At 39.7% G+C, this 22,797-nt stretch overlaps 1 protein-coding gene across 6 annotated transcripts in view; it reads left to right on the top strand.

Moving 5' to 3' along the window:
* Positions 1–17,876: 17,876 nt before the first annotated feature.
* HMCN1 (hemicentin 1) overlaps positions 17,877–22,797 on the top strand; it is a 416,593-nt gene continuing 411,672 nt past the window's right edge. For 5 of the 6 annotated variants that reach the window (XR_012122845.1, XR_012122846.1, XM_073216905.1 and 2 more), the window contains exon 1: positions 18,690–18,957. Coding sequence is in view for 4 of the 6 variants with exons in the window: in XM_073216905.1 (XP_073073006.1) it covers positions 18,690–18,957 (268 nt within the window). In the remaining 2 variants the exon portion in view is untranslated. Of the gene's footprint in view, positions 18,062–18,689; positions 18,958–22,797 lie in introns of those variants that run through there. The other variant, XM_073216906.1, reaches the window with a different exon arrangement.

Raw genomic sequence — 22,797 nt, forward strand, 5'->3', positions numbered from 1 at the left:
GGTGGGGGGCAGGATGCCTTGTATATCAGTAGAAACTTAAGTGAGGTTTCCTATTAAATTCTGAGCCTGAGGGCAATTTGGGGACCATGTCAGTGAGTTTGGCTAATCCCAAGTCACATTTTGCTGTTGGGCATTGTAAGGCAAATTCAGCACTTCTGTAACCCTTTCTGTACAAGGAAAGAGTAAAGGATGGACAATGGCTTTGAACTGGTTGTTTTACTTGGGCCAATGGGACGGAGAGCTGAGAAAAGCAGTAAATATTGGCAACTTATATGCCATTGATGGATAAATTACTATGCATTAAAATTGGATATGTACTTTCTTTTTGGACACAGCATGAATTTATAAACTTGAAAGATGATCTTTGCCTGCCAGAAGGCCTCTTCTGGAAGTTGACACATACATATACTTACTGTTAATGTATTGACTAGGGTAAAATTTCTATTTCATGACCTACTCTTTTCAAGCAATTCATCATCTATTGCCTGTTAACAAATACTGTCAAGTACAAATACTATTTGTACTCAACTTTCCTGTCCCATGTTTTATCCCTACTTTATTTAGCCTTTAACTTACTCTCAGAAGTCTCCCATTGTTGAGGAGGATTTTAAGACAAAAAATTTTTTTTATATCCAATGAAAATTAATATAAAGGGGTTCCTATCTACATCCAATCTTTTTTACCCACTTTATGAATATTGGATCCACTTGAGAATCTATTGAAATTTGAGAATTCATTTGAGAATCTCTTCTCTTCATAAGGATATACATACCCAATTTTGCTTATAGGTTCAGGGGGATAAAATTACCTTAAAGGTAGAGGGGTGCAGTTTAAAACACTTTATTTGGGTTGTGGGGCAGCAAGGGTAAGAATGAATGTGAAGGTCTAGACATGAAGATAGATCTGGTACAGGGACAGCAGCAGACAGGTGTTGCACATCTTTGCACAGAATATTTCTTGGTGGTGTGGCAGCTTCTTTAATTAAAATATCATGAGAACAGCTGGCTCCAAGCTAGCCCTGGCAACCCAACAAGAATTTCAGTAAATGCATCACAGAAGAAAACTTAGAGGCACAGCTGTTTCTAATGGAGACTCTGAGTCCATAGCCCTACAGACAAGGGTTTCAACTTTTCCATTCTGCTCACACTTGCTGTAGCATCTTTAATGTTGAAAATAAATGAAGAACTTCCCCAGAATTGTTAGAAATACCACTGAGGACATTTAGGCTTTGCAAAATGCTGGAAAAGCAGTTAGTTCCAAACAACTCACCACATGGCTCATTGTGAGTCACTGAGAAAGCAGAAATGAGCCCCAGGACTCATGACTTGGTTGTCTCCTTGAACTCGACCACAGTCTCAGTGGCAGCAGGGGCGGCTTCGTTCTAGTTGGCAGTGCCCGAGGTGGAGGGCAGGGAGCACGGAACACAACGCGGCAGCTCCTGGGGGAAACATATTGCGGTGCATCCCAGGTGGGTCGGGAATGATCCCTGGACAAGTCAGAATCAGGGTGTCTGGTTTTATTCCCCACATTTGGCAGACACGGCACCCCCACACACCCTTTTTTCCCCCTCCTCGCAGTTCCCTTAGGTTTAAAATAGGGACTAATGTGAGAGTGAAGTGTTTTGAAGCCTGCAAATCGTGAATCTAATGGGAGGTGTTTTACTTTCTCCACTTCCATTTAATTGGAAAATCACAGTATGTAAAATAAATTCTCCTAGTGTCTTTTCCAGTCTAGGGAGTATCTGTTGAAGTCAGTAGAAGCTGTAAAGGAGGCAAACTATGGGAATTTATCTACAAATTCCTTATCTGCACTTTCACTTTCTGAGTTTCAGCGGTCAACCGCTATCCGGAAGCAGATCCTCCTTCTGATACATTGTCAGAAGGTCAATAGTAGCCTAACGCTATATCACAATGCCTACGTCACCCACCTCACTTCATCTCATTATGTAGACATTTTATCATCTCACATCATCACAAGAAGAAGGGTGAGTATAGTACAATAAGATATTTCAGAGAGACCACAGTCACATACTTTGTATTCTAGTATATTGTTGTGATTGCTCTATTTTAGTCTTAGTTATTGTTGTTAATCTCTCACTGTGCTTAATTATAAGTTAAACTTTATTGTAGGTATGTATATGTAGAAAAAACATCATATATATATATATAGGATCCAGTGCTCTATGTGGTTTCAAGCATTCACAGAAGGCTTGGAACATATCCTGGGGCATAAAGGAGGGCTACAGTGTATGTATTCGTATTCTGGTCAGGGATCAAAAGGTTTGAAACAAATAGTGTAACCACAACACATTCTCTTTTTTCTCTTCTCAAAATAGATCTGAGCTACATTTCTTCTATAGCCCTGATTGGAAAAAGAAAGGAATTTGCAATTTACCTGATAGGAAAGGGAAGAAAATTAAACTTCTGAATGCTCATTATGTATCACTTTATATATTTTATCTCATAATTCCTGCAACAACACAGGAAGAAAGCATTATGTTTCTTATTTTACAGATGAGAAAGTTGCAGCTCAGAGAGATTAGATGGCTTTCCTACCACACAGCTGCGTATAAAAATGAGGATTTAAATTCAAGTCTGTCCAACTCAAAAACATATGTTCTTCCTACATACCACATCACATTCTACTCTAAGTATTTTATTGAGAAATAAGCCCTAATTTGATTAAACATAGTAAATTGAATAGACCAATGCACTTACCCATTCTACAAGCCTTCCTTAAATATGTTATATATATGACACTGTGCTACATACCAGAAATACAAAGATGGAATAAGAGAGCACTTGCTCACAACAAAAACTTCTTGTATCCATCTGCATTTTACCAGAACAGAGACATTCATTAAAGAATGATGGAAGCAACTCCCAAGCATGATTCAAATCTCTTTTACTAACAAGCTTCTATTTCATAAATCTTCTCAACCTATTAACATAGGATCATCAAAAACTAGGAGTTTATACAAATGTCTTGAGATAGTGACACCCCCCAATCTCATGCCGCATTGGGAGTTTTAACTAGGATGAATTCACATGCCTCAATGGTAAAAAGAGAGGCAGCATAATTGTGTGTTATATGGGTGTTCTATGGGCTGAATTTCAGAGTGATGTAGCTTGCCGGACCTGGGGGAGCCTTGGATAACTAGATTCAGATTGAATAAATGAGATGAAGATATCCCTGAATTTTGAACCATTACGTTTGAGACAGTCTTCAGATGTGACTAGAGCTTTTTGTAAAAAAGTATTTATTTTGATTAGTGTTGAGTTGTGCTTATCATCACTGCCTAGACATTTTGGACTTTGTTTCAGAAAGAATTCCAAATATCGCTTATAAGAAACAAACTCTAATCTCTTAATGCCAAAATGTATCCCTGAAGACCAAGGAATAAGGTAAAATGTCAAAACAGTGCTTTTTACTTGAGGAATCTGCCAGCAGAGGGCAATATTAGTTTTCAGACTTTTCTAAGCCCTCTACGGATCCTAAAGCATCAAGTATAAAACAGCTATTTAGTAGAAATCTTAGGCTATAATTTTTTGTTGTAGTCATCCCAGGCAAATGAGGCTACTAACATAGTAGAAGTTACAATAAGGCATAATGTTGATTATTAAAATTCCAATATGTCTGATAGGAATTAACAAAAGAAATGCAAACTCTAGTATCTGCCGATTATAATTCAGTTGGAGGGTTACTATCTCTTAGTATTTCCATGGTGTCTAATACATAGAAGGTATAGAAGGTTCTCAATGACTATTCATTGAATGATTTATGGATAAATGGATGTCAACCAAATATATACATGTGTGGGTTGGGGTGGAAGCTGCGGGTAGGATGACGTTCACACCTCGCCCTCATTTGGAACGTACAGGCACACTGCAGAGATCTTGAAGGTTTGATTCCAGACCAAGGCCATAATATGAATATCACAAGAAAGCAAGTCAAATGAATTTTTTGGTTTCCTGGTGCATAAAAAAGTTTTATCTATACTGTAGACTATTAAGTGTGCAATAGCGTTATGTGTGAAATAAACAGTGTTCATGCCCTAATTTAAAACAATTTATTGCTAAAAAATGAGAACCATTATCAGAGCTTTCAGTGAGTCATGATACTTTTGCTGATGGAGGGTTTTGCCTTGATGTTGACGGCAGCCGACTGATCAGGGTGGTGGCTGCTGAAGGCTGGGGTAGCTGTGGACATTTCTTAAAATAAGACAACAGTAAAATTCGCTGCACCAATGGCTTCTTCCTTTCAAGAACAATTTCTCTGTGGCATACAATGTTCTTTGATAGCATTTTACCCAGAGTAGAACTTTCAAAATTGGAGTCAATCCTCTCAAACCCTGCTTTGTCCACTGAGGTTATGTAATATTTTAATTCCTTTGCCGGAATTTTAACAATCCTCACAGCATTCTCACCAGAAGTAGATCTCATCTTAACAAACCACTTTCTTTGCTCATCCATAAGAAGCAATTCCTCATCTGTGAAAATTTTGTCTTGAAATCACAGCCATTTGGTCACATTTTCAGGCTCCTAATTCTCCTTCTTGCACTATTTCCACCATTTCTGTAGTTACTTCCTCTGCCGAAGTCTGGAACCTTCAATTTGTAAAAAATGTAGTATGTATGAAGCACAAAAAAGAAGCAAAAACAGATGAGCATCTGTAATCATTTTTGTGCATTGTTTCTCTGAATGCTTCTGATACCACTTTGGAAAGTAGTTTCTGGTCTTTCTGTAAATTTTATAAACTTTCAATCAATGAAATTAATCTTCATAGCTTTGCATTCAAAGAAAACAAACACAATTGCTAACTTTTCCATTGGAGACTTTTGAGGTTTACTTAACATTGGTCAGGAGATTTGGCTATCCTTGCTGCTGTCTTTGTCATCTACATGTGTGTCCTGCATACATGTCTGTTGTTCAGAACCCTCATAGCAGCCATCCTCTACCTGATCACCTGCATTGCTATCCTGTTGAGAAAGAAAACCACTCCAGTATCATTGCAGGGATTGTGGGCCTAATCCCTGCTTACCTCTTTGGCTATGATGTCTACATCACCTTCCCCTTGAGGCAGGAAGGACATACAGCAGCCCCTACTGATCCTGCAGATGGTCCCGTAAACTCCCTTCATTTCTCTCTACAACCTGCAAAAAACACCTCCTTCAAAATAACTCCTCCATGCCCCCCAGCCCAACACTCCCAGCCAACTCCCAGCCCCCTATTAAGGTAAAAATGTCTTTATCCAGAGCATTTGTCTTCTAGCCTGCCAGTCAACCTTCCTGGGTGTGGCCACCTTTCTGGATGTGCTAGGTCCCCCTTCTTCTGTGGCATCCAAAAGGAGACCCCAGTTCTGCCTGGATTACACTCCCACCTAAGCCACCAAATGAGGGAGGAGGGCACCTCAGATTTCAGAGTCCAGGCCCCAGGTTGTGACCTGTTCCAAAGAACCTCAGTGTGTTGGGTGGTTCTGAGGGGATAAATAATAATAAACAGATTGTTGGAACACACACATACACACAGATATTTGACTAGGCTGGATTTGTGAAGAGTAAGATTAGAACAATTATTGTTGATCAATTGCTGGTTGAATTAAATGAGTTACTTGAAACATATTTTTAGGCTGCATTCAGTTGAGAAGGTAAGATGCATAGTGTGAGTTAATATGTGCCTGCTGGCTATCTGTGTATCATATTTTGCCATTTTGGTATGTAGTGGTTGTATTATTATTTTCCTGATCCTTACATAAGATAATAAAAGCAATGGTGGGCGTTTGAATTAGTTGGCATATTGCCAATTATTTTTCACCATCTGTTAAATAAAGTTCTAATTTTATACTCTCAGTTTCAGCATATAGATAGATACTGAGCATTAAAGAATGCCCTTTGGAGTTGATGAAATGAGTTTTCATGCTTCTAAAAATTCATTGCGCATTTGTGTTTTCAAAAAATCAACCTTAAGGCATAAACTACAAGCCCCATGGAAAGAAACTGTTTTCTGTGAGCTCTTGATGTTTAGTCCTTTAGCCAGCCTACAAGTCATAGCAAAAGCAATTTGCAGAGATGCCTTATATGTAATTCAAAAATCCCCTGCTGAGAGACTTGAGACAAGCTGCAGCGTGAGGGGAAGGATTTTGCTGAAATATATCCATCAAATCTCAGCAAATTTCTCGCACTAGAGTCATTTATAGTAGCACTTGCTTTGCCTCTGCTCAGGTTCTGTCCTGAGTTAATACGGGTCAAGTTTCATAAGAAAATAACACACCTGATCTATCATCAATAAGATGTTCTGTTTAAGCAGTTTTTCCAGGGAAGGGTTTAGGTTTTTGCTGAGGTGGGTTTACTTACTCTTATCCCACACTGACTAATGGTTACAAGGGAACAAGCTGGTATTGGCCTGGAGTTTGCCGACAATACTAGAGTGATATGCACGCTAATGACTTTGGTTTCAATAGCAAGCTGTTCTGATTCAGACAGCAGTTGCAATTTATTACAGAAAGGTGTTTTTGAAAAAAAAATCACAAATCTCTTCCTCAATGTTTCAGTAACTAATACTATATGTCCTAAGCCTTGCTTGAGTGGCAATGATTTTCCATAGGGCAATGAACAATGGTAGTATTATTGCCTTTAGGGTACATTTCCAATGTTTATTTGTGCTATATAATGCCTTTCATCTGATTTCCAATAGACCCAGTAGAATTTCTTTCAGATGTTCTGTCTTTTAAGCATAAGACATTATTTTGCTGGTGAAATATATTCATATATTACCGTGAATTATTTAACCCACTTCATTGAATGGATGACAAATGACTTCTAAAAATTCTTTGTATTTATAGATGCTGTCATTTTCATGCCTCATTAAGAATGGTTTGGGGACTATTTTTTGCTCTTTATATATTTATTTAATTTTATAAATAACCTTTCCCTTTTATAATAGTTTTACATTTATAGACAGAATGTGAAGATAGAACAGAAAGTTCATGTGTGCTCAGACCTAGTTTCCCCATTAATCTTTCACTAGTATGGTACCTTTGTTACAACTAGTGAACCAGTATTAAATAAATATTTAATTTTATAAATTACCTTTCCCTTTTATAATAGTTTTGCATTTATAGACAGGATGTGAAGATAGAATAGAAAGTTCATGTGTGCTTCAGACCTAGTTTCCCCATTAATCTTTCACTGGTATGCTACCTTTGTTACCTAGTGAACCAGTATTAAAAAAATTTTAACTGCATTCCACCATACTCAGTTTCTACCTAACACTTGTTTTCTGTTCTAGGATCTGACACAGGATTCCATATTGCACATGAGGCTTGTCCAGACTATGACAAAGGGATTCTTGGAAGGAAGATGTCACACGCTATTTTCTTTCATCACATCATATCAATATTACATGCTAGCAACATGGCTCGTTATTGTGATATAACCTTCATCACATGGACGAGTTAGTGTGGGCCAGGTTTCTCCTCTGTAAACTTATTTCCCCCTTTCTCTACTGTATTCTTGAGGAACAAGTTCTGTGCAGCCCATATTTAAGGGGTGTGTATTTACCCTCCATCTCCTTACAGTGGGGGGTGTCTACATACATTAGTTGGAATTCTGCATGATAGAAGAATCCTTCACTTATTTATTCAATTACTTATTTGTATCCTTATGTACTCAAGGATAGTTATTTTATACTTTGGGTTATAATTCACTATTATGTTATTTTGTTTGCCCAAATCCTTGCAGCTTTGACCACTGAGACTTCTTTCAGTTGGCTCCTGCATCCCTTTGACGTATATCTCATGATTGTGTGTGTGTGTGTGTGTGTGTGCACACCTGCTTGTGTGTGTAACTTTGTTTTATTTTTCATTTCCTTCATTTATGGTCCTATGAGAGGCTCCAAGCTCGTCTTGTATATTCCTGGTCCAAGCCTTAGAATCAGCCATTTCTCCAAGGAGCCCTTATTCCTTATATTGGAAATAAAAGGAGAAACCAAGATTTGGGCACTAGCTCTAATTACTGCTATTGGAATGCCATTGCTTCTATGCCCTCTCAATTGACAGAATAAGAAAATGCAAGTGAAGTATCTCAATAGGTATTGACATGTATATATATCCATCTATGTCTGTAATAAGTCAAAGTTGAGTTTATTCTTTTTTTTTTTTCCATGTTCTTGTTCTTTATTTATCAAAGTAGGTAAGAAGAGTGTTGAATTCCATGGGCTGAGGGTAGGAAAGTTGTGGGCTTGGCCTGGCGTGGCTCCTGCCACTTCCAGGTGGCAGATCTCTTTCAGGCAGAATCCAGTCTTCCCATCATTCCATGCATTCAGACACTCAACATTTGTCTGGTATTTCTGGAGGCTGGGAAGTCCAAGATGCAGGCGATGGCTGGCAGATTGGGTGTCTGGTGAGGGCTCACTTCCTGGTTCCTATGTCCTGACATGGCAGAAGAGCTGTAAACTTCAGTTCTGACAAACTATTAATCTACCTAATCTCTAATCTATCACCACTGTACCATGCTAGCCTTCTTTGTACTTAAAAAATTTCCAAAATAAAAATCTTGATTCTTTAACTGAGTATAGGCTGAAAATAAAAAGGAAGGAGAGAAAGAAGGTTGGTTTTCATGATATACTTCTGTATTTCTTTATTTCTTTGTTATATTTTGATTAATGAGTAGGACTAAGATATTTTTTTAAAAAGTAAAGGCAGAAAGCCTGCATCTAGTTTATTGTTATCGAAACCAATCCCTTTCCCCTTTTATTAATTGATGAAGAAAAAAGTATGTGGAAGGGTGTGAATGGCTGTAGTTCTGAAAACAGAAAAAGAAGAGACTTAAACTATATTAGAGGAAATACAAGGAAAATATTCTGATAGAGTTACTGAATGTTGGAATGTGAGATAAGAAGAGAAAGTAGAACTTTTTATTTTGTTCCTTAAAATTAGGACAGATTCCCAGCTGTCTGGAATAGTGTTTTCTGATTTTCAAAGTTCTTTTCCCTCCCTGAATTCTGGGTCTCTTCATATCTACAATCAAAGCCTTAGCCTAGGAAAAACCCCTATTTTTAAAATAAGGAGGGAAGTCAGTAAAAAAGAAAAGAAAGGTTTCACTCTTAAAAATTCATAGTTAGAATAAAGGTGAAAACAGAAAATGGGTTATATTTACCACCTGAAAAGTATTCCCATCCATTTTCATATTCTTCAATATCAACTCAATCCATATTAAAGCACTGATCTTCCCCATTCTCATAGTTTAATAGAAATTGCTTACAAGCGCTAATGGCTGTTTCTGTCTAATTAACAGATGAGTGGCTAGATAGTCATGGGTTCACACTATCTTACAACTATTTATCTGTCTGGAGGTAAGTAAAGGTAAGTTTCAATAAACAAGGCGGTTTAAAACAAAGTGGTTTAAACAATTATTTTGGACTTATAATAATAAACTTTCTGTACACAATATTTATTTTCCTAGAAATGACATACTCAGGCAAGTAATAAAATTATTTTACATGGTGGCCATGCAGTGTGTATTGGGAAGGGTCCTGAAAGACCTGGGTTTTACTCTGGGTGTACCACGTATCAATCACCAGGAGGTCTTGGGCAAGGTGCTTTGTTCGAGCAGGCAGTTTGTTAAGATATGAAGGGCAGAAAGCAAGGGAGAGGTGAAGCTGGTAACCTTTCTAGGTGAGTTTACACCCACTCTTTACCTAAAACAGGAAGTAAGATGGAACCTTGAAATCCCCAAGGCTGAAGCCTGCACAAGGGACATTGAGACATCCGTGAGCAACCTTGGCCCATTCACAAGATCATTAGGTTCCCTCCCACACCCATGGTTTTTTTCCTATGCATTATGGGGAAGAGCATGCGCAAAGCAAGAGCAGTTATGTAATCTGAACCTGTCAATCAACTAGCTCTGCCTTAACCCATCCCTCAGACTTTCCTATGAAAACAAGAAGTATTCAAATAAATGGGGCTGGTCCTGACCTCTCAAGCCACCCGGTCTCTCTTCCAGAGTGTACTTCCACCTTGCTAAATATGTCTTCTAGCCTCATTTTGCTTCATATCCCTTGTCCAAGTGGGCAGGAGGGATGAGAAAGATCCTTCCCTGTAGCAGCTTGACATTTTGAGTTTAGTTAGCTTGTCTCTGAAATGGTTATAAAAATACTTATCTTACGAGGCTAATGTGAATATTGAATGTATTCATGTGCATGAGTTCACCATGTCCTAAGAACATGGTTAAAGTACGCATTAGATGGAAATTATTGTTATTGTTATTATTATTAATCATTACAAAGATGGCATTTCATTTAAGAAATATTGAATTCCTACTGTGTGTCAGGCACTGTGTGTTTATAAAATGAATCAAACACATTCCTCATTCTCAAGGAATTCATGTCATCATGGAAAAAATGTAAAATTAGTCTGAATTGATAAATAATGAAGGAGAAAGCTCAGGAATAGGCTTTGGGGCATGAAAAGCCAATTCAAGGCCAAAGAATGCTTCCTGGCTAATTCACAAAGCAAAGTCAACCAAGACTGTGGTATTTCCATCTTCTGAAAAGAATATATAGTCTAGGCATTATATTAAGGATGTAATTTTGAAATATACTATACAGCAAATAATATATTTTCAAGTTTCATTATTAAAATTTTCAACTTTACTGTAAAATAATAGGGAAAATGTGGGCTAGAGGCAGAGGAGGAGCATAAAAGTGAAGGAGAGAGTGATGAGCCGTGAGGACAGACAGATGATCTAACGTCTTTGGGTGAATGTCATCTTCTCTTTGCTCTTCGGTGAACTGGGAATCATTCTATTAACTACCTCATAGTTTTGAAATGAGAATTGAAGATAATTAAATGTGTTAGTACATTTAAAGCACTTAAAATACTACCTGGACATGGTAAGTACTCAATAAATATTAGCTAGGACTCCCAGTGATGGTTATAGGTCCAAAATTTTCTTCCAGCACTACTTCACAAAGTTCCATGAGATACTGGACAGGTTACCCTCTGGTCCTGTTTCTCTCTGAAAAAGTGAAGGTTCTGGAATAGAACATCTTTTCCACCTTTGGGGTTGGATTAAAGTTGCAGAAAAGACTGGGTGTATGAATGTTGCCTGGACTCTGACTTTATGGGGACAGCAGTTATCTGTGAGAGAGAGGATAGGGGTTTGAGAAGACATCTGGGGAAGGATCATCGAGGGTCAATTTTAATCTCTTGAACATTTTTTTAGAAAGTGAAGCTGACTCATTCTTGGTTCAATCCTCTTTTCTCTGTTAGGCATTCAGTTACGTTTGCAAAGCTTTTCCCCAGGACGTATGAGGATAGCTTGCAGGTCTCTTGATCTTTATTTGGGGAGGGGATAGATAGATGAGGGCCTTATAGAGAAGATTGCAATTGAAACAAGCCAGAATCATGAGTCCTAGAGAACTAGGACACTGGCTGAGCCAAAAGGGAGGCTCCCTCTGGACAAGCTGACCAGACAAATGTTGCCCGTGTCCTCTCCCACTTGCTGTGAGCCAGTGCCCTCTTCCTTAGGCGGCTTACTTCCCATTCCTTTGCAGATAATGTGAATTTTGCCTATATTAGGAATAGGAGACAAGGCCCTGGTGCTTTCCCCTTGCTGACCACAGGCTTTGTGGCTTCATTAAAAAAAAGTAAAAGCAGAGTGTTCCATTCCCCAAAGTATGCCATGGCATAGTTATTCTGTTCTTTCTTCTCTTGACATTAGTACCAAAGGAGAATAAGTATGTAAACATCTGTTTTATATAAGCCAATTTCAGACTTATAACTTGATTAGTATGAGAATATTTGATGTGATTAATTTTCCAGTTACAACATGATGACTTTCTGTCCTTTTATTGCTTTCTTAAGGGAGACAAGAAAAAAAACTAACTTGAATTTTTTTTTTTTTTCCATTTCACAGCAGGGCCAACCAGTACGGTTGGGGCAAAAGTACTCTACTTTTCGTTTAGTTGTAATAGCAAGTTACCTACCCTGTAGCAGTGTGCTAAGGCAAACATAAAATAATCCGGGGCCTCATTACACAGAGAACCAAACATTGTGTAAGGATCATGGAGAATAACATCAAACCATCTAGTGATCGTAGGAGGCAGTTTACAATAAAGCAATGTGTGTACCCACTACTTTAGAATAATCCTCTTCAGAACTCTTATTCTTTTGAGTCAGTGCTTTTTTTGAACTAGGCTTTATCAGGCCTGGTGTGATGAATGCTTCTAATTAGGTGATCTCTTGAAATACTTAGCCCGCAAGCAGAGTTACCCTCTCCAGGGCAGGTAGAGAAACTTCAAGGGAGAAAACAGGATCAGAGAGAGGATTTCAGTATTGACTCTGCATTGAATGTGCTGAGCTACTTTTAAGAAATGCTACCTTTTCGTATCCCACGCTCCCCCAAATAGAGCATTGATGATGTGAATTTAGATCCAGAGACTTTTTGAGAGCTAATTTGGTGCTTATTTGCATGACACTGGAGAAGTTCCATAATCTGCTACCTGTTACTGCAAAGTCCAACGTTGGGTACAGATCTCCAGGAGGAGGCTAAACCCTTTTCCACTCCCATCCACAACCTTCCTGGATTTTCTGGGTCTTCCTGGGAGAACTGGTGGGTGGGGGGAATCCTAAGATAGATCAAGGCTGGGCATCGGCTCTCAGTAAACTTAAATCTTTTACCTTCTCCTCTTGTCCTGGCCTCTGTCTCCAGAGCCTTTAGAGTGGTTTTGGCTTGTGCTTGTTTCAAGCTACTTATGCAGATCTTTTCATAAAAAGAAACTGACAATTAGCAAATAATTTTTATGTTGTTCTCCTTGTCTATGGGTATTGTTTTAGTTCTTCCCCTCATAACTTAGAGCCTGCAGGCAGGGTTGCAAAGCGGTGAAAAGAATCAGCTTGCCTGGGGTCAGGTCCTGGTTCTACTGCTTACTAACTTGACCTTAGGTGGATGGCTGAAACTCTCCAAGTTTCGGTTCCTTAGATGTAGAATGTTTTTCATTTATTACTGCAGCATACTATTTTTGTCCTTTTCCTCACTTTCCTCCCTGATTCCATTTCTTACTCATTGTCTGAGTGTTTTTGCGGAAGTATAACTCTGATCTTTTTTCTCTCCAGCTTAAATGCTTTCAGGATCTTCACATGCCTGCAGGATATGATCCAAGCTCCAACCAGCTTCATTCAGGAACAACCTGACAGTGTCATACCCCCTATGTCTTTGTCCTGGGCTTGTCTATGGATGCCTTGGGGCAGGATGCTAAGGAAACCAGATGGGCACCCATGTATGTGGGACCCCAAATCACAGAGTTGTTTAGGTCCTGTGGGGTAAGCCTTTGACCAGTGAGGATGGGAGCTGAGGGGTGGGTGATTCCCTCTTTTACCCTTTCCACTCTCCTTTCTTCTTCACAACAGTGTTGGGACACCTAACATAAGGGTTTTGGGTTGGTTTCATGGGAGCCAGTAACCAGCAGCTCATAGCAGAGGCCAACTTCATAATATCTCCTTATACTGGTTCTCTCTTGTTCCCTGCTTCAGTCCCCCTATCCGTCATGTCTGCACCTTGGAATCAAACCCCAACCCTCATTTCAGGCTCTGCTTTCTGGGGAATTTTGGCTAAGACTGTCAGAAAATTTTACAGCTGAAATGAGTTTTAGAAATTGCTTAGTAGGATCTGTTTGTGAGTGACAGAATTGAAATGATTAATGGCTGCAGCAAGACTAGATTCATAGATAAAGTAGATCTGCATTTCAACAGAGATCAAACTTAATTGAAAAGGAGCAGCAGAGCCCATTTATGTTTCTCCTGTGTCCCAAATCACATAGTCATCAATTATGTGGGACTACAGCAAACACATGCATCTGGCATTATGGAAGATAAATAGGTATTTCTACATATACACATATATAAGTAAAATTGCCTTTGAAGGTATTAAATATTTGTTTTCTTTGTCACCCCTCCTTCCCCACCACAGTGCCCTGTGGACCTTAAACATGTTCTTAAGTACTACCACCCACTTAGGGTGTGAAGCTACAAAAGGCCTATAAATACATAAAAAGCTTCCTCCCTGGTTATCTGTCCCTCCCAAAGCATTGTGTCCCCAGTGCATATACACATAGGTTCAAACTTTCAAAGCTGTATCCTTAAGTACATATAATGGTGCTAATAATACTTAACTTCTTTGAGTGCTTGCTGCATTGCCAAGCACTGGAAAAAATGAATTATAAGCATTCTTTCCTTTTATTTTCAGGCAAAGGACAAGTATCCCAGAGAGATGTGAAACGAATGAGGCGAGCCCTGTAATTGTTCCAGTTTGCCACCTTCAGGGAGTTCCAGATCACTGACTGGAGGGAGAACCAAGGGGGAGCAGAGGCTGCCTGAGTTGAGGAGAGGGACCTGGAAATCTGGGAAACTGACAGCTGGAGTTTCCAGGAGACAGTAACTGAAGCAACTATGTAGATAGTACACTAGAGGTCTGACTGGGATTCCTTGTATATTCATCTGAGTAATGATAAGCATATAGCGAAACTACCCACAGGCCAGGCAGGTACCCCTTAAAAGGAATAAAGGTGACAGTGCCTGTGCTCCCAGAGGGGTAGGAATAGGTCTGTCTCCACCAGCCAGACTGGAAAACCTCACGATTCACAGAGTTTGGGTAGAGTAGACTGAAAGATCTTTGCTTAGTAATGGGGAATAATTAGTTCTAGACTGAATACTGCTTTGGTCTGACCTAACCAATTTAACCAAAAGTCCCCAAAGTGTGAAACTGTTTCTAAATAACTTAACTCTGTCTCAGAACAAAGCCTAATAATTTTTTATAGGACTACAACATGATCCAGTACCCAAGAAGGTAAAATTCGCAGTGTCTGACATCCAATCAAAGACTATAAGGCTCGAAAGAAAGCAAAAGAATACAACCCCTATCAGGGAGAAAAGTTGACCAATTAAAAGTGAAGTAGAACTGACACAGATGTTAGAATTACAGATCAAGGACATTAAAACAGTTGTTATAACTGTATTCCATACATTCCTACACTTAAAATGAGACATGGAAGATACAAAAAAGATCCAAATTGAGCTTCTAGAGATGAAAACTACAGTGTCTGAGATGAAAAATACACTAGATGGGACAAATGGCAGAAGAGACTGTAAAGAAGAAAAAAGATCAGTGAACTTGAAGAAATAGCCGTGGAAGCTGTCAAAAATGACACACAATGAGAAGAGAAAAAATCTTTTAAATGAACAGAGTATCAGTGAGCTGTGCAACAACTTCAAGTGGCCTCATGTATGCAAATTGGGATCACCAAAGGAAAGGAGGTAAAAATATTTGAAGAAATAAAGGCCCCAAATTTCCAGTTCTGGTGAAAACCTTATACTCATTGATACAAGAAGCTTGCCCATCCCTAAGTACATGAAATCTGAGTAGAGCCACACCAAGATACATCAAAATGAAATGGCTCAAAACAGTGAGAATGAGAAATCTCTTAAAAGCATCAAGAGAAAAAAAAGATATAATTTATGTAGAGGAACAAATATAAACATGATAGACATTTCTTCCAGAAGCGATGTAAGCAAGAAGAAGTGGAGTAACATCTTTAATGTACTGAAAGAAAAATAACCTGTCCACCTAGAATCTCTACCCAGCACAAAAATTTCTTTCAACAATAAAGGGGAAATAAAGACTTCAAACACACAAAAGTAAAAGAACTCTTCACCCACAGAATTGCACTGCAGGAAATACTAAAACAAGTCCTTCACGGAGAAGGAAAATATTAGAGAGAAATTCTGGATCTACACAAAGGTCTGAACAGCACCAGAAATGGTAACTACATGGGTAAATGTGTTTATTTTTTTCTTATTATTTAGATCTTAAAAAATAACATCAGAGTAATGTGAGCTTTAAAATATAGTAATACAATACAAAATGGATGATAATAGCAAAAAAAGGTTATGAGGGTATATAATTCTATTTTGCTATACATGAAGTAGTCATATTATTTGAAGGAAGACTAATTAAAGATGTATACTATAAACCCTAAAACAGCCATTAAAATGAAATGAATTTATAACTAATAAGCTAGCAATGGCAATAAAATGAAATCATATAACATATTTTTAAAAAATCCAACGGAAGACAGGAAAAAAAGGAGCAATGGTCAGATGAAACAAATAGAAAACAAAGAGCAAGATGATAGATTTAAACCCAACCATATTCATAATCACCCTAAATATAAATGGTCTAAAAAGTTCCAATTAAAAGGTAGAGATTGTTCACTTGCATAATAAAGGTAAGACCCAATTGTATGATGACCACAAGAAACACACTTTAATAAAGAAGACACAAACAGGTTTAAAGTGATAGAATGAAAAATGATATATCATGCTAATACTAATCAAAAGACGGCTGGGGTGGCTGTGTTATTATCAGACAAAGTATTTTTCAGAACAAAAATATTGCCAGCGATAACAAAGCTAACTTCGTAATGATAAAGATGTCAATTAATAAAGAGGACGAATAAGCCTACACATTTATGCATATAATTATAGAGCTTCAAATACATGAAGCAAAAACTCGGAGAACTGCAAGAAGAAATAGACAAATCCACAAGCATAGTCAGAGATTTCAATACCACTCTCAATAAGTGATAGCACGAGTAGGCACATAACAGTAAGGATACAGAAGACTCGAATAACACTATCAAACAACTTGACCTAATTGACCTTTTTAGAATATTCCACTCAACAACATACAGTCTTTCCAAATGAACATGAAACATTTACCAGGATGGATCATTTAATCCTTTTTTGGTAGGAACTATCCTTATTACCACTCACAGCTGAATACATGAAGGTGTGAAGCTAGGTAACTTGCTGAAGATACAAGGAGTGTTACAGCTGGTTTCGAACCCAGGCTATCTGAGGCAAAACTGAATATTGGGCTCTGTGACCTCCCTGAAACACCTGGAACAGCTCAGCTCTCAGCGAAAACTGGAGTTTAGAATGCAAACCTTTTTAAATAAACAAAGAAGTAGGCTACTCAAATAGTATTCTGTGAATACTACCTGGAAAGCAAGGAAGTAGCCCCTCTCCTCTCATATTCCCACTTAGCCCGAAAGGCTTGTCTGCTTCCTTTAAGGGACATGACTTATAGGTACCATAAACTCAGGTCCCAGAGCTGCTGGTCTGAAAGAGAAGACATTTGCAAACTATTAAAGGCTCATGGGGGCTGGCTCTTTCTCAGGCTGCCTCTGTGTTGGATGGGTGGTCTAATTCACATTCCAACACGGACCAGTATGCCTGTTTGCCCATCTTTAAATGTCAGGGTATAGACCACCTTCTTTATCAGGAAGGAAATACGTTTTTATTAAAATGAAGCAAAGAATCCTTAGCTTATGGTTGACTTTGTCCACCTTCTTATCTGTTATTAGTCCTGAAATGTATGCAATAATTACAACATGGAAAAATTTTGTCATGTTTCCAGGGTGAGGTTTCCTTACTTATTGGCAAGAAAATGTCATAGAGGGGAACACCTTTGTAATGGATCTTTGGCTGAGACTTGGCACATGGCTGTTGTATGGGAGGAAATGTGAAATGGGGATTTTATTCTGCCTGATCCTGTTGAGAGGAGGATTCAAACTGCTCCGCAAATATGAATCTTGATAATGAAGCTTAAAACCAGTGCTTCCTTTAATATGAATCCACTCTTCTCATCCTTTCCACTGGACTTCCAACCTGTCCTCACATCCAGCTTCCTTCCCTTCTACCGTCTTTCCTAACTGCAGTCGGTGACTCCCCAGTTTCTGCCGCCCCCTCATTTCCCGCTGCTGCTTCTATCCTTTTCCTCCCGCTCGGGGCCGTCCGGCTCTCTCCGCCCTCCCTTCCCGCAGCAGCCCGGTCCCCGGGGAGGTCGTGCGGCTGCAGCCCCCGAGGGAAGCTTACAGCTCCCCCTCCCGGCCGGGCTGAGGGGTCGGAGGCCCGCCCGGGACGTCGTGGCTGCTGCGGGGAACTGTGAGAGGGGCGCCCGGGGCAGCGTGGTGCACAGTAGACACAGAACATTCCCTTTGTGCTGGTTAGTGCGGTGCCCTCGGTGTGGGTCTGGGCCGCACGTTCGTGGAGGCCATTGTTCACACGGGGCTCCGCAGGGGAACGGCGCTGGTGGCGGTGGGCGGCCCGGCACCGAGCCCTTCCCCGCCGTGCGGGGACCCCGGACTCGGAGGGGCGAGAAGTCGCCCTGGAGGCAGGGGGGCCGCGAGCGCACGAGGGGCTGCGCCGGCCAATCAGGAGGCGGCGGCGCCGGCTGCCCTCCCGGCTCGCCGCGAGCGGCGCTCAGTGGCAGGGGAGCCTCGGCGGCGGCCAGGCGCGCAGCGGCGGCGGGAGGCAGCGGCGGACTCGGCGCGGAGCGGCCCCGGGCACCGGCCGGGCGCGCTGCCCGCACTCCGCCCCACGCCGCCGGGGCCGCGGGCAGGCAGCGGTCCCGGAGGAAGCTGCGTCCCGACGGAAGCCGCCGCATCTCCGCCTGCTCAGCCCTGCGGGCATTCGGGCTGGGGGCTCGTCCCCAGCTGATCTCACCTCCGAACTTTTTGCTCGTTCAAGAGATTTTCGGAGTCTGATGAGTCGCTCTGACAGCACCCCCGTTGCCTGTTGTTGAGGGCTAAGCACAGAGCTTAGGCGCTCAGAAAAAGGGGGAAAAAAAGAAAATGATTTCCTGGGACATTGTGCACACAGTATTCCTGTTTTCTCTCCTTTATTCTTCCCCAGCTCACGATGCAAGCCCCCAGACAGAGGTCGGGGCTGAGGAAATTCCCGAGGGGGCCTCCACCTTGGCTTTTGTGTTTGATGTGACTGGTTCCATGTACGATGATTTAGTTCAGGTTATCGAAGGGGCTTCCAAAATTTTGGAGACATCTCTGAAAAGACCTAAGAGACCGCTTTTCAACTTCGCTTTGGTGCCTTTCCATGATCCAGGTAAGGGAAATATTTCTCTGTGTTCGTTGTTTCTCGTGTGATTGCATTATGTCTTACGCTATGAAACGGTTTCAGTGTCGGGAAGTTTTAAGACTTCTTAGAAACGTGTAGCTGAAAACAGTTGTAACAAAGACTTGCTCATGGGCATCTGGGTTTGATATCTGATATCCACTCAAGTCTCAGTCACGGAGTAGATAACTTGTTTAAGGTGCTTGTTCGGGCAGTCCCCTAACCCGAAAATGTGGAGTTATGAAAACCAGAATCCAGAGGTTTGAGCAACGACATCAAAATCGCAGTTAATTGACTTTTTTATTCTAGAGCTAAAGAATGTTTTTGAAGACAGATTGTGACATGAGTATTCAGAAGCAATACGTGAAGAGCTAACATCCAGGTTGAAACACATGCAGGGTGACTCTGATTTAGGGGCAAAAACCCGTTTGAGACACAAGGAAGCTTGGAAGTAATTACTAACTAGTGGAACCAAAGAGATGAAAAGAAGATAAGCCATTCATTTCTTAACTGAATCTATTCATCTTTGTACCAGGTCATCATTAGTTAGGTTCACAGATGAGCACAAACACTACGTCCGTGTCTCATCTAGTAGAAATGCATATAATTTGGTGTGCTGGGGCTCTTTAAAGGTAGCTGAAGCAAAATAACTTTACTTTTTGCCCTAAAGCCATGGGTTTCAGCTGCTCCACTGTAATACGATCCTATTTACTTTTTTCAGTTTCTCTTTAAAGTGGCACCTCTCTGTGAGGCTCTGCGGAACCCTCATTGTCATCGCTGAGGGTAGCATTGCAGGGGGAGCCCTGGGGCTTGCTTTTGAACACCCCCACCTGAGTTTCATTAGCACGAGGGACTGCCCAGTGGAAGAAATAGCAGTGGTTTTATAAAAGTCTCCCCCGCATCCCCCCTTTTCCCCGCTACTGTTCTCCCACATTCCCCCCCCCTCTTTGAAATTCTCTCTTCACTGGAAGATCTTGACACAGACTCTTTCATAGTGAGAGCTTGATGTTCGGAATCTCAAATTCTTTCTTTGAGCACTTGACGAACATAAATGAATTCAAATTGTTGCTGGGTATTAAATGTGGCAGGTTTCAGCTGTTGGAAAACATAGCATGGGGAGAAATATAGAGGGAAACTGAACTTTCTAGGATTTTTTTGTTCTTTGAATGATGGAAACAATAACCCATCCTACATTTCTGGGACGCACATACACTTATAGTAATTTCTACATTGATGAAACATGAAATGGTCTTAATATTTGAATAAAGACTTGAATGGTCATTGACTGTTTTTAGGAAGACGCCTCTCATATTGTTTCTGCTTATTAAATGGCAAGATGCCAATTCTGATGCAGTTCAAGACTTTTGTTACTTTGGAATAGCCTAAATATACTTTTTCTTTTGGGATAAATCTGAAGTTGGCTAAAAAATTAAGTAAAAATTATTTTCTTTAATTAATACCAGTTTGTTCTTCCCCAAAAGACTCTTATGATGTTGCTGCAAGTAGAACACAAAATTGCCTCAGTTCATAAACAGAACCTGGATCATCATATTTTGATGTGATATGAAGAATTATTGGAATAAATTATATTGGGGTCTGCTGCTTCAAAGTTTTTGACAGTTGATTTTCCTACAGTTTGGTGATCATGTTTCAAAGTGGAGCAACTTGGCCTGCTAGTAACAGATGCCTAATAAATTAGAGCTTTTTTGAATTAATAAGAGAAAATGATTCAGTGGTTCTATAAAATTAATTTTATGTATAATTCAGAAAAAGATTATTAATTCTGTTTCCCCTGTGATTCAAAGTAGAAAGAAGTGGCCAAGTATTTGTTATCTAAGATTAAACTTTTTGAAGATAAAGAGGAAAGTAGAAGTTAAAACACTAATAATTTAGTTTACTATTTCACTTTAATGGGTTGTAATATTATCTTTGTGGGATATTTTCTCTGTATATGTGAATATAATCACTGATTATTGATTTCCTTGTACTTCTGATTGGTGGTCAGCTTGGAATGACAAAAAGGGCCTTGAATGGGGATTGGCTGTTTTATTGAGTGACATTAAAAGTCAATTTACCTTTTAAAATTTGTTTCTTGTACTATAAAATGAGAGAATTGGATTTGAACATCTCTAAGGTCACTTCTGTGACATTAGGTATTACATGTGCCTTTTTTTTTTTCTGTTTTCCACCTTGTTATTTTTTCATAGTCCCTGACATATTTCTATGGTTAGGTGATACAACAGACAAGGAAAGAAATAATGGGTGGAATTTAATATAATAATTATATTAGTACCCTTGACTACTTACAGCTTTTCAAAGCCCTTTGACCTCTACTCCTGCTTTAGCTAGATGAAATAGTGCATAAGATCTGGGGTATAGTCTAAGTCATTTGACAAAAACTTTAGGCCTTTGAGATGATTGCTTGGACCTCTGAATTATAGTTTGGGGCAAGGTATATATTTGCAGGTGGGGATAAAAATAAAATACATGAAAACATACACATACAACAAGAAGAAGATGAACAGGAGGTTATCAAATCATTCAGAAGAGGTGCATATAGGAAGCCCATGTTGAGGGATCAATGACTCATCCATTGCAGGAAGAAGTACCAGAAAGGACCAGGAACGTGGAAAGTCAAGCCAAACTTTTGATGCCAACTATGCTTAAAATGGTTTCCACTTTCATAATCACATTTAAAGTATTAAATTTATTAATTTTCTTGAAATACAGTTCCCTTACTATACAATCATTCACTTAAAATGTATAATTCAGTGAGTTTTAGTATCTTCACAGACATATGCAACCATCACCATAGCCAATTTTGGAATGTTTTCATCCCCTGTGCCTTTTAGTTATCAGTCCCCTGACCCTATCATCATCATCCCAGCCCCAAGCAACCACTAACTTACTTTTAAGTCTCTATAGATTTTTCCTGTTCTGGTCTTCCCTATGAATGATATCATATAATATGTGGTCTTTTTTTTTTGACTGGCTTCTTTCACTTAAGCATAAGGTTTTCAAGATTCATCCATGTTGTATCATGTATCAGTACTTTATTTCCTTTTAATGACCAAATAATATTCCATTGTATGATGTACCACATTTTGATGATCTGTTTATCCAGAATGGATATGTGGGTTGTTTCTTCTTTTTGGCTGCTATGTATAATGTTTCCATAAACGTTGTGTTTAAGTTTCTGCGTGGATATGTTATATTGTGATTTATTAGAAAAATAGATATATTTGGCCTTGGTCCTCATTTCTGATATAAAGCTCCTAAAACCCTTGGAATTTCCTAAATGATGAAAGCCCTAAAGGTGTCTTATGTTAAGTTGATGAGGTGATTTTTGGCCCCTGCCTAATAGTGGGAGCAAGTTTCTAGGAGAACCCAGCCATGTGATTAGAAGCTTGGAACATGAAGTCTCACCCCCAACCTCTAGGTTGGAAGTCTCACCTCCAACCTGTAGGGGCTGGAGGTTGAATCAATTGCTAGTGGCCAGTGATTTAATGAATCATGACTATGTAATGAAGCCTCCATAAAAACCCAAAAGAACAGGGCTGAGAAAGCTTCTGGGCTGGTGAATGTGCAGAGGTGCTGGGAGAATGGTGTGCTCTGAGAGGGCATTGAGCTCTGTGCCCATTCCCCACACCTTGCCCTAGTCATCTTTTCCATTTGGCTATTCCTGAGTTATATTCCTTTTATAATAAACTGGTAACCTAGTGAGTAAATGGGTTTGGTTTTCTGAGTTTTTTTAGCCTCTATAATAAATTAACCAAAACTTAAGAAGGGGGTCATGGGAACCTCTGATTTATAGCCAGTTGGTCAGAAGCA

The sequence above is a fragment of the Manis javanica genome, chromosome 11 (assembly GCF_040802235.1).
Source record: "Manis javanica isolate MJ-LG chromosome 11, MJ_LKY, whole genome shotgun sequence".
NCBI classification, from domain to species: domain Eukaryota; kingdom Metazoa; phylum Chordata; class Mammalia; order Pholidota; family Manidae; genus Manis; species Manis javanica.